The sequence below is a fragment of the Martes martes genome (genome assembly GCF_963455335.1).
Source record: "Martes martes genome assembly, chromosome: 9".
Classification (NCBI taxonomy): Eukaryota; Metazoa; Chordata; class Mammalia; order Carnivora; family Mustelidae; genus Martes; species Martes martes.
In genome coordinates, this window is record NC_137896.1 from 4428676 (window position 1) to 4441396 (window position 12721).

Here is a 12721-nt window from a genome sequence, read left to right on the forward strand (position 1 = left end):
CTTCCTTCCTTCCCAGGATTTCTACCCTCATGTTTTGGCTGCTTTGGCAACCTCACTCTTCGTTCTCTGACTTTTCAGGCCAGTAAAGCTGTAACTTCTGCTTGGGGTCCAGCCACACTGCGTAGCCATGCAGAACAGGGGGTGTGCTTAGACAGAAAAGCAGGAGCAATGCACATTTTCCCCAGCATGGCTCCTTCTCTTAAGGATTTGCTTTCCTGTAGTTTCCACCAGCACTTGGTCACTCTCCAGTGCCTACCAGACATTTTCTTCTTGTTTTATTTATTTTATTTTAGTTGCAGTATATTAACATACAGTGTAATGTTAGTTTCAGACATACAATCCAGGGACTCAGCACTTCCATACAACATCCAGTGTTCATCGTGACGAGTGTACTCCTTTACCCCATCACCTATTTCCCCATCCTCCCACCCAGCTCCCCTCTGGTGACCATCAGTTTGTTCTGTATAGTTAGGAAGAGTCTGTTTATGGTTTTGCTTCTTTCTTTTTTTCCTTTGCTCATTTGTTTCTTAAATTTCACATGTGAGTGAAATGATACGGTATTTGTCTTTCTCTGACTTGTTTCACCTAGCATTATACCCTCTAGCTCCATCCACGTCATTGCAAATGGCAAGATTTCATTCTTTTTGATGGCTGTGTAATATTCCTTCATGTATATATGTGTGTATATACATGATACACACACACACACACGCACACACACACACACACCCCACATCTTCTGTATACAGTCATCTATTCAGTATACAGTCAGTGGACATTTGGGCTGCTCCCATACTTTGGCTGTAAATAATTCTGCAATAAACATAGTCTGTAGGTGCATGTATCCACTTGAGTTAGTGTTTTTGTATTTTTTTTTTAAAGATTTTATTTATTTATTTGACACAGAGAGAGAGAGATCACAAGTAGGCAGAGAGGCAGGCAGAGAGAGAGGGGGAAGCAGGCTCCCTGCTGAGCAGAGAGCCCGATGCAGGGCTTGATCCCAGGACCCCGAGATCATGACCCGAGCTGAAGGCAGAGGCCCAACCCACTGAGCCACCCAGGTGCCCCTGTTTTTGTATTTTGGGGGTGAATACCCAGTAGGGCAGTTGCTGGCTTGCCTACTAGTCATTTTTACTCTCTGACCAGCTGTCACTGTGCATCCCGCCTCACCACTGCTGGGTTTTGGTCATATTACTTAAATTTCTTGGACTGTCCTTATCTGCAAAAGTGAGGATCAGTCATACCCAGGTCATAGAGTTTGGGGAAAGTAAAATGGTCAGTACACACAAAGTGTTCGTTGATATTTCAGATGTACGCTGGGCACCTGGCAAATGGTGACTCTTGAGCCTTAGATGGACTCTTATTGGAGGAATTCTTAGCCTTCTATTGATCCTATCACTTGACAAAACTCAAAGGAAGGTGTTCTCTGTGTTTACTTCCTGGGTGTTTTGGCAATATTTTGAATATCAGCTTTTGGAATTTAATTAGTGTTACGTGCAATACATGTGTTTGGTATTTCAAGTGACTCTAATTTTTCTCTTATCTATAGCTAATCTGCAAAGTGGTCTCCGTGCTGAGTAAGAGCACCGTTGAACGCCTGCTGCTCCCGCGATTCTGCGAATTGTGTGGTGACGGGAAGTTCTTTCAAGTTCGGAAGGTTGGAACATACAGTCTCAAAACTTGAAAAATTCAGAAAGTTAGACAATTCAAAATCGTTTCCTTGGAAGTGTCCTGACTTCTTCAGTAGATACAGGCGGGAAGAGAAATGTGGCCCCTGTGACCTGTGTGAGGCAAATGTGTGAGCAGCGTTGCCCATTTTTACTGAAACCAGGGCGCATGTAGGGACCTGGAGACGAGATCCCGTGAGAGGAAGCCCGTTGCTGTTAGACATGGGAGGAGCAGCTCTGGGACCTTGCTGGTTGCAGTGAGATGCCGTAGCCCTGACATGCTTGGTCTTTCAATACCCGGCATGCTTTGCTCCGGGACCCTCTTACCTTGGCCGTACCCCCTAAAGCCAGCCCCTGCCCTCCTTTTTTCCCTTTTAGTCGCTTGTTCATTTGGTTACCAGATTCTTACCTAACCCTTTCTAAGGCCACTAGACACCTCCCCCAACAGCTTCCCCGTCCTCGTCCTCCTCCTCTGTGCTGCGTGACTGGTCCTCTTCCCTCTGGTCTCTCCTCATGACGCATCGGCAAGAAAGATAGGCCTAATTTGCCATGCAGAGAACGTTAAGGGTCTCTTTCGCTTTATTGCTAACCAAATGCATTATGTATTGAGATCAATTAGGAGCCAGAAAGTGCAGGGATTTGGTACTGTGTTGTGAATTTTCGGTTTCCAGTGCACCAGAGGCACTAGGCTAGGCCGTGTGGGCGGCGGGCTTGGTAAGTGCCTGCTGGCCGCCTGACTAGAGGGGTCATTGCCCCCAAGGCTTCTTGTTAGCTGTCACAATTTGGTAAGACAAAAAGGAAGCAGAGAATAATGGGTATGCCTCTTGCCTTTTTTAAGGTGTGTGCTACGAATTTTGGTGATATTTGTCATGCCGTTGGACAAGAAGCCACTGAGAAATTTTTGGTATGTGAAGTTTTGCCACTCGTAATTGCTGTAGTGCATTTCTTAGGGCACTTTTAAAATCGGTTTGAAGTTTTGTATTTATGAATCTGTTACTTTGGAATGACAGCTCAATTTTACATTCATCAGTTCTAAATTTCTTGACTTCCAAAGCCAACATTTTTCATAAGCGTTAGGCAGCTGGTCCGTGGACAACATGGACGTCACCCCAGCCCGCTCTCCTGTGGGCTTTCGCTGTCGCCTCCCAGCTGGTCGCTTTCCCTGGTTTCTTCTCACTGTCGAAGCCACTCTATCTGTCTCTTTTCCACTGCTCTTTCTAGAACACCGCTCTACCGTCTCACTCCTGGTCATCAAGACAAGTGGGGGTTTCTGGGTTACAGGGGAAAATCCAGACCCTTTTGGGCCTTCCAGGTCCCCTCATAAGTGCTTTTCCAGCCTTGCCGCCAGCTGCCTTCCTCAGGTCCTACAACTGTGCCGGCCTGGGCAGGTCTCGCCTTTGGCCACGCATCTGAATCATGGGATGGGCGGGGAGGCAGGGAGGCAGGTAAAGCCCAGGGGTCTGCATTTCTGAAAAACCCCCTCGTGATTCTGATGCACAGCAGGGCAGAGAAGCATTTCACTAGCCAGCGGGTGGCTCTTCAGCTCCCTTGAGGCCTCCTGCTTTTCCCCCTTCCACACCTCTGCTCATTACTGCCCCTCTCTTTCCAGTGTCTTCCCCACCTGGTGGGACCCGACTCACACTTCAAACCCAGCTTGAACGTGCATATGCCTCTGTCAAGTCCTCTCCTTGTCTAGACTCATCTACCCACTGTGCCAGAGAGAATTAATTTCTCCCTTTTCAGCATCCCCATAACATTTTGCTCAGAGTACGTGCTTGTCTCTTATCACACCTCATTATAGTTTTGCTGATGTGGGATCTTCACCTTATCATGTTCATCTCTGTTTCCCTGGTGCCTACGCAGAGCTATGCTAACTGAGTGCTTACCACTTTTATTTGACAGGATATCCAACCTGTATTTTTATTGGACTTTTATTGGACAGGATTTTTATTGGTCAGGACATCTAACCTGTATGGTTAGAATTTAACCTCAAAAAAGCATACTCTTTAAATTGATTTTTAAATTTAAGTTCAGAAGCTCATCTTATTTTATTTCAAGTGCAAGCCATGTCAACATAGTTAGGACCCCAAAATAATTTGTCGTTGTTCTGAATGTACAGCGAGCGTTGTCTTCCACTTAACGTAGCTGAAGGAAGAACGGCGGTGGCCAACATACTAACCTTCCTGTGGGCAGACATTTCCATGAGTATATGTTCCCATTTGTGGATCATTCTGGCTGATGATTTTACATTAGGATATAAAAAAGAGCCTCATTTTTAAAGGATAAATTTTATTTATTTATTTAATTTTTTTTAGAGAAAGAGAGCATGGGAGCGGGGGAATGGTCAGAGGGAGAGAGAGAGAATCTTAAGCAGGCTGCATGCCCAGTGCAGAGCCTGACGTGGGGCTCGATCGCAGGACCCTGAGATCATGACCTGAGCTGAACTCAAGAGTCAGACGCTTAACTGAGCGAGCCACGCGTGCGCCCCATTAAAGGATAAATTTTAAAAGACGATATGATCATGACCTTCGTATAGATAGAAAGAGAACATGCCAAAGACTTTATTTAAGTCATTTATTCACGAGGGAAACAGTAGGGTCCAACACCTGGCTTAATGGTGAACTCAGAGTACCACACATGTGCGGTCAGACCAAGGGATACTGAGATGACCTTGCAGGGGGATTCAGAACTGCTCCACATCCAGGGTGAGAATCAAGTGCATTCCGTGGGGCGCAATTTGCATTTCTGTGAACAGGAATTATTTGCTTTACTATCAGTTTTTTACAATATACCTTCTATCACTAAAGGACCCCACTCAAAGATGGTACTCCCTGGATGGGTGAGCTCGTTGGGTATCTACTCGATCTCAAAGTCATCTCACAATTTTTCTCTATGTAATTCACACAGCACTTGCTATATGAGTATTAACCTTTTAACCAAGTCATTTATTAGAATTCAGAGGTAAAGGAAATGTTTCTTTATTCTTCTTACCATCATTTCTCTTTGTCTCAAATGATTCCTTTTAGACTAGTATATATTTCCCATATATTTATGGCTTGGCCTTAATTACATCATTAAAAAAGATCTGCCCTTCCTCAGGGTAACCAAGTTTGAGTAGCATGATTTTATTTGCTTTGGTAGATCCCAAAGTTTTTTGAGCTCTGCTCAGACAGTGTTTGGGGGATGCGAAAAGCCTGCGCAGAGTGCTTCATGGCGGTGTCCTACAGCGCGTCCCCCGAGGTCCGCAGAGCCCAGCTGTCACCCCTATTCATCAAGCTCATCAGCGACCCCTGCCGATGGGTAAGTGTGGGCGGCTCGGCAGTGCTGGCCGCCAGCCGCCGCTCCCCGACCGGCCTCAGCTTGGCCTCTGGACTTGGGACTGTGTATTTTGTCTTTTTGGTTCCTACTTGGCTTACTTAGACCTCGTGGGGATCGGAGCACTTGAAATCTCAAAGCCTGGGTGCCTGTGAAGAAGGTGGCATGCACCCTCACGTTTGTAGTGACCCGCCATGAAAGAGCGGAGAAGTGAGAAGGGAAACACTAACTGGAGAGTTCCCTTTGCTCTTCCTTTCACACACATGCCTGTCACGATCAGTAGCGGTCTGCTCAGGCGCTTTATGGAGTCTGGACTTATTTGTTGTGGAATTAAAATTCTAAAAGTATAAAAACTGCACAATGGTACTAAGTTTTTCTTGATTTTCTGTTGCAAATAGTTGATTTGGGATTTGGAGGACAGCTTAGACAGCAATAAATCTGTTGGGACATAACTCGGCAGACAGCGACTTGCCCAGGTGGTTGGCCAGCTGCCTGGTTGGGGGTCAGACCTGGCCAATGCCACGTTCACTGCACTGTGCTCTCTGTTTGCAGGTGCGTCAGGCTGCCTTCCAATCCCTGGGCCCCTTCATTTCCACCTTCGCGAACCCCTCCAGGGCCGGCCTCTACATTCGAGAAGATGGCACCCTGAGCATCCGACCACCGGCTCAGGATTTGGACTCTGATCTCCCCTCCGGGGGCCCCCGTGCAGGCAGTTGTGGCAACACTTTCTCAGCCTGGTGAGCTCCGAGCAGGATAATTACCAGGGCCCACACGGCACCTCAAGCGTCCACCTAAAATTTTAGCAATTATCTTGTCTGGAGTTTTAGTAACAGTGACCTTCTGGGCAAGATGGGATATTAGAGCTTTAATTATGTAAAGAAGCAAAAGTAATTGCAATAATGATTTTGAAACATGACTACTGGGTTATAAATAATGAAGCTACTGTGTCTCCTAAATTTAGATAAAATATTCATTGAGGGTAGTGATTAAATAACCTGTAAAGGAAACTTTCTCTTACTTTTTGATTAATGAAGTTCTTTGGATAATTTACATAGGCAAGATGTGAGGTCTCCCAAATGGCTGTTTGTGCCCTGGTGTCACATGCCCATAAACCCAGGATGTTACCTGCACAGACAGGTGACAGTCCTGACCCACCATTAGTGGCTGCTATCCCGCCTTTCTAGTAAGTTCTAGTGATTGATCTTGGAGTTCTTCATCTTTCCTCGGAGGTCGACGGGTACACACCAGCCAGACTGTCCGAGGTCAGCACTAAGCGGCTCTCCCGTGCTAATGTCCTAGCGGAGCAGGAGAGTAGTGATGTATAGCTCAGAGAGTATACATCTTTTCACCATTGGTGCTCCCTCCCCTCTGTCCATCTCCACCAAAATTCACTGAGCTCCTGCTGCGTGTCTGGCCTGTGTGCGGCACCTTCCTCCTCAGGACTCTCCCAGTGGTTTTGGTGGCTTTCGTGTCCCAGGGGCTGCCCCCTGGTGGAGGTGCTGACGGCAGGGAGTGCCTGTATTCTGCCCGCTGAGGCCGTGACCGCAGATGCCAGGGCTCATCCACCCCTTGGACAGAATGGAGGGATCGGATGAACTTCTGCATGGCATTTTCAGCACACGTAATACTCCCGAGGAGGGGGGCAGCGGGGGCTGACTGGACCTTTTATGCTCTTGTGAGGTTATGAGCTTCTAGCCCTAGGAAGTTGGATGGCCAGGTAGAGAGGAGGACAGGGCTTGGGAGGATGTGGGGCTCACGTTTTCCCGTTTTACTTCCAGTCCATTACATGGCGCTAAAAGTACTCCCCTCCATCTTCCCTTAGTTCCACGAAGCCAGTGTACACGGAGCCAGACCTGCCCACGGGAGGCACGCCAACGGGAACCGGTGATTTCCAGCGGGTCGTTAGCTCTGATGGCCTCACAGCAGACTCAGTAGAAGACTCTGCCTTGGCTGGAGCCGAGTTGACCAGGCTTTCCCCGGAGGCCAGTGCCTCCTTGAAGCTCCCTGCTGGGAGTGACCTCCCCGTCCACAGCCACCCTGGACCAGGCTCCTCCACCAGCCCAGAGGGTCCTGAGGATGTATTCAATAATTTATTTTATTGGCGAACTCCTCTCCCTGACATAAGCGAGGACCTAGAGCTGCTTCTGAGTGAGGCTGGGCCCCAGGAGAAGGGCTGTAGCAGGCCCGAGACTGTGCAGCGCAGCTGCGTGGCCAGGAGTGAGATTCAGAAAGTCCTTGATAGTTTGCAGGAGCATCTGATGAATGATCCAGATGTTCAAGGTAAGCATTGTCTGCCGTGATGGAGGAGGAAACAGGGTATCTGGGGGTCGTGTGCTGGCTAGGCCTATGTGCCACTGCACCTGCGTGTATGTGTGCGTGTGTGTATGTGTGCTCACTTCGTGTCCGCTGTGCACAGATGGCCAGGAGAGGGTCTCTCGGCCCCAGCACCGCCGGAGCCCTGGGGACCTCTGTGCAGGGCAGCTGTGCGAGGCTGAAGGTCACTCAGCTAGAGCGGCAGGTAGCGTGGGGGTGTATCTGTAGCGCTGGAAATTTTATCAGCTCCTCGGACGCTCTTACATCATTTCCCATGTGATGGGGCTTTTTCTAGGTATGAACAACTAAGGATGGTGCTCCTTTTGGAGCTTATTAACTCAGCCCTGAGCCAAACTTTAAGGTTTTTGTCTTTGTACAGCAAGGGAAAGTACAACTTCTTCTTTGGGGTGTTTTTCATGTTATGACTAGTGCTCCCACTGAGCGTCTGATCTGGGAGCCAGGCCTCGCGATCCATATCCATTATCACGCCTCTTCTTGCTCTAAACAGTGCTATATTTGTATTCTTCCTTGGGTTGGGGCGATCAGGAAAAACAACACTTGCTGCTGTTGCCGGGCAAAGATTTGTGAAGCTTTCGGGAAAGGAAATGTGAAAATCAAGTTAGCCCTGTGATTATTCTTTCTCTTTAAATTTATAAAGGAAATTAAGTCAATGGTTGCCGAAGGAATGAGCACATGTAACATATCACTTCTAATAGCTATAGACAAAGGTCTGTTTTTGGAAACTGCATTTCTAAAAGATTTTTTTTTTAATTTATTTATTTGAGAGAGAGAGAGAGAGAGCATGAGAGGGGAGAAGGTCAGAGGGAGAAGCAGACTCCCCATGGAGGTGGGAGCCCGATGCGGGACTCGATCCCAGGACCCCGGGATCATGACCTGAGCTGAAGGCAGACACTTAACCCACTGAGCCACCCAGGCGCCCGGAAACCGCATTTCTAAAGCGGCGTTCATCTCAGTCCTGGGCCCCAGGCTGGGTGCTAGGCAGCAGTGACAGGCACACGGTTTTGTGGAGGGAGCTCCATACACTGCCACCAGCACAGGCTGTGGCGGGGGCTGGGACGGGAGGCAGTGTGACGCACTGTGCCAGCACAGGGCAGGATGCCTGGGGCCAGAGGGAATGTCCGGGAGAAGACCTTGCAGAGCGGGAGGCATTTCATGTGGGGCCCAAAAGATGACAGCTAGGAACGCACTGCAGAGAAGGGAGAGGGATGAGTTTCAGAGGGTTCCTTCAGGCCCTTGAAATCATTTGTAAAATCTTGCATGTATGTGCGTGCCTCATTTCCATAGTTTTCGTCAGAGCTCAGAGGGATCCGTGACCCCAGAAGTTTCAGAAATAAACAGCATGTTGGGGATTTGTGGACTGGCTACAGCTGGAGACATGACTCGGGCCATCGGGAAGGCCCTGGTGGGTTGCACTAGGGAGGTGGGATCTTGTCCTGGGCTGAGTGGGGAGCTAGCTACGAACTCTAAACATTTTAATGAATCTTGAGGTCTGTTGAAGTTAACTTGTAGAAAGTAGGATGTAGGCACTATTTTGTGTGTGTGTGTGTGTGTGTGTGTGTGTGTATCTAGAGATGGACATCAGATTGTTTTTACAGAAAGTTGTGTGAAATATGTCATCTCTGCTGTTAGGAGGGTCTCGGGCAGTCATGCTGTGGACAAATGAATAGTCCTTGGGGCTTGATCAGTGAGATCTGTACTCATCTCTGTGCACGGAGATGGATTGATTTCTGTGGGTGTTTGGTGGGGGGGGGGAGCAGGACCCCCTCACCGAGTGGGTGGACCTCCCAGACACTGGCCTTCAGGAACAGTATGTTGTCTTTCTGTGAGAGATGATGGAGGCAAACTCTGATTGTCCTCATTGAGGCGTTTCGAGTTCAGATTTGATGCTCTGTGCATGGCTGGCGTTTAGTTGGAATAGTTAAAGTTAATGGCTGTAAATATCACCACCTCCCCGAGAGCTCATTCTGGGACTCCAGGGCCCGCCCACTGCCGGGACAGATGTGTTGAGGGTGCGTGCCTGTGTGGCGCACCCGCTTCCAGACTGGCTTGTCGCAAAGACCCTTCTCAAGTGAGTCCCTACAAACCAAATAAAGTTATTAAGATTCTTGAAACTTCTCTCCCTGCAGCTCAGGTCCAGGTCTTATCAGCTGCTCTGAGAGCCGCACAGCTTGACTCTGTGAATGAGCCCGAGCACCAGGGGACCGAAGGTCGGAACGAGGGGTCCGTTTCAGCTCCCAGGCCTGCGTCTCACAATCCCACAGCTCTGTCGGCTTCCTCAGCGCAGAAGGAGTCCTCTGAGCCCAGGATATTACAAAGCACAGTAAGTGTTTACCCTGTCCCTCTGCCCCGGAGGGCGTGACAGAAATCACAGAGCTGCATTTTCTTTTATTACTATATCCTGGCAGAGATGATAAATGGCAAATTTAATTTTATTCTTAAGGTCATGTTTTGGATAACTAGACAACCAATCAATCAGGTGATTGATAACCCTGACTCTCCTCCACCAAAACAGAGTGGGGAGACCCACAAGCACCTTCCCGCTTCTCCAAAGATGTCGAGTCTCGGGTCTTTGTGGGGATTGACCGTATATGTGCCAGTTTCCCTGCTGCTTTCCAAGGGGGGTTCTGCGGCCCCTAGAGCTGAAAGCCAGCCTCGGCCTCAGCAGGCGGACCGCCACGTCCAGCCCTCGCTCCGGAGACGCTCATTGGGCACGTGGTCACCCCAGCAGAGGTACTGGCCTGCCGTTAGAGGAGAGACTTGAGAAGCAGCTCAGCGGCTTTTATCCTGCAGCCTGGAACTCGTCCCGTGAGGCGGGGACTCGGCATCCAGGAAGGGGAGGGGGCCTGAGGCTCGCTGGCACCGGCAGTCTTCATAGCTTTCCAGCTCACGAGGGCGGGAGGCTCTGATGCCTTCCAAACTCCTAGTGACCGGCTCTGACCGCTTTGAGCTGGGGTCCTACCCAGGTCCGGGCGAGACTATAGAATTAAAATCAGGGTGGGGTCCAAGATCATCAAGTCCTGGGCGTGTGGGCATCTCCTCATTTCCTGTGCCGTGGTGGATCATCTCTTCAAGCCCGTGGTCTCTAAGGCCAGAGTACCAATTGTTCCACCATCCATGCAGTGGATAATTGGATCCTAGCAACAGAATGAACTTATCACCTCCCTTCCCGTCTAGGCCTGTGCCAGTAAAACAAAACAAAAGACCCACTTAGAAGCCTGAATATAAAATGTTTAGGAGTTTGTGATGGTTGTCTTTGATTAGTATAAAATGAGGGGGTGGCCTATTTTGCTGGTTTATTTTCAGAAATAGGCAAGAAAATGGTTGTTACCCATGTTGCCTAGAATGTGGAAATCACAGGTTAGGTAGAAAGGCATGGCCATGTCCACTGTGGTGGAGACCTGATTGGACTGGGGCTTCTTCGTCACGTGCAGAAGTGAGAGGAAGGGAAACGAGTAGATTCCTCCAAGTTGGCTCTGTTACTTGAAGGATTTTGAAGGGCTCATGCAAGCCGACCTTCGGTTTATGTTGTGAGATATCAGGGCTCTTGAATTTGCGGCTTGATTCTTCGGTTCCACTGGGAGCAGTCAGGATGCTTCCAGTTGCAAAAGAAGGAAAAGGGACCAAAAGACTCCCAGAGCTTAAGTTGATGAGGATTGTGTCATCTCGCAGAGACGACAGAAGAGTGGCTGAGGCCGGGTGGCTGGTTAACTCGGCTCTTTGGCATTGACCCTGCTTGCTGCTTTTCTGCCTTCTTAGCACACCACCCGAGTCTCAAGATGCCCTTTGCGGGGGGTGGGGGGGTATTGGTTGCTTCCCACTGGTGTCTTGACTGCCCGGTGGCTTTTTGGGGAGATGACCTCACAATGCCAACTGCACTGAAAACTCTGAAATCAGATTAACTCCCGAAAGAAGAACAGTGATTACTACACATTAACGTCTATGAAGTTATGAACTTGGAAAAATTGAGGTCTTAGGTTATCATGCCCAAATATTTCTGTTTTATCCTGTCCTCTATTAAAATAAGCAGTATATTTCAGTGAAAATCGTGGGAATTGAAGGCTGTGGTAGCATGCCTCAGAGCAAACGAAGCATCTATCGGTGTATTAATCGACTTTCCTGGATCATATATTGAGCTGATTTGTCAGGATCCATTAAGCTGGTAGACAGGATGACATTTCAAGTACACGTGCGAACCCATGTGATGGGTGGAGGAGAAGGTCAGGTTCATCTCCACTAATGTAATCAATGATCAGAGACCAATATGTCACTGTTGAGTGTTCTTGCTCATATTAATTGTTAACCTACTGTAAAGGTTCATCAGCAAACATTAGAAGTGTTTGTACATGTGAAAATCAAGGATAGTTTTCCAGGTAAATACTCCTTTATCGGCCATGCCTTCCCCCAAATTAGACCGGCCTTCCCCTTGTCTGTCCATCCGCCCCGACGGGTCTGCATTGCCGCACGTCTCCAGCTCCCCAGAAATACTGGACGCGCTTGCTTGTCCTGCTGTCTGGGTGGTTTGTGTCTTCATTGTGTGACTCTTACAAGGGGGTTGGTTAACCATCCCAGGACCTTAGGCCTTAAAGAGTGGTCAGTGCAGACTCAAGTGGTGGCTTCTCACAGACATCCACCTGTCTTCTGTAAAGGCCTCAAGCAGTCTTGAGATGAAAAATGCATGATATCTGTTTGCCTTGGCCCTTAAAATCACTGACCACACCCTCCATACCTGTGCAGTTGTCTTTTTTAACATCTGGAGAGAGACCTCTGACTCCCAGGGAAATGCTAGTCTTGGTCTGCAGAGGTCATTTCCAGCACCGAAAGCGGATTCTTTGAGGGAGAACGATAGGATGGCTCCGTGTTTGGGGTAAGTTGGTAATGTGTCCGATCAACTCTGCAGGAGCCCGGCCGACCCTGCGGTGGAGCCGTTGACAGTCTGGAGACGGAGCAGAGGCATCTCCCCGCCCCAGTTGAGGAGAATAAGTCTAAATTACAGGTTTGTTCCTTGAAAAGAAAAGCATCTCAAAATGTCACCTTTTCTGGGAGTTAAATTTATGAACGGCCACGGGAACCAGATATTTTTCTTCTGTCAATATTAATGACATAGCTTCACTCCTTCTCTGTGTTGCTAATATTTCCTCTCTAGCTTATTAAAAAAAAACAAACAGATTTTAAAGGAGTGCTAAAATCTTTCAAACAATCTAGAACAGTATTTTAATAAAGCAAGTCAAATAGGAGAAAGAATCTGACATCTGTGCATTGCGTTCGTATTTAGTGTCTATTTCTACAAGTCATTTCAGGGTTTTGTTTTGTTTTGTCGTAATCTGAAAAGTTTTTGACGGATTCTTTGATTGACCTATGTTTGGCTTTGTTTTATCTTGTGGATAGGCTCTTGTGCTATGTAAGAT

At 48.3% G+C, this 12721-nt stretch overlaps 1 protein-coding gene across 1 annotated transcript in view; it reads left to right on the forward strand.

The window, feature by feature from the left end:
- Window positions 1–12721, forward strand: part of LOC308349897 (serine/threonine-protein phosphatase 4 regulatory subunit 1-like) — a gene marked incomplete at its 5' end in the record, with an annotated part of 81573 nt that overhangs the window by 59079 nt on the left and 9773 nt on the right. The window contains 7 exon segments of the mRNA XM_080814748.1: window positions 1550–1657; window positions 2506–2571; window positions 4809–4967; window positions 5535–5719; window positions 6805–7262; window positions 9443–9636; window positions 12214–12309. Coding sequence (XP_080670874.1) covers window positions 1550–1657; window positions 2506–2571; window positions 4809–4967; window positions 5535–5719; window positions 6805–7262; window positions 9443–9636; window positions 12214–12309 — 1266 coding nt within the window.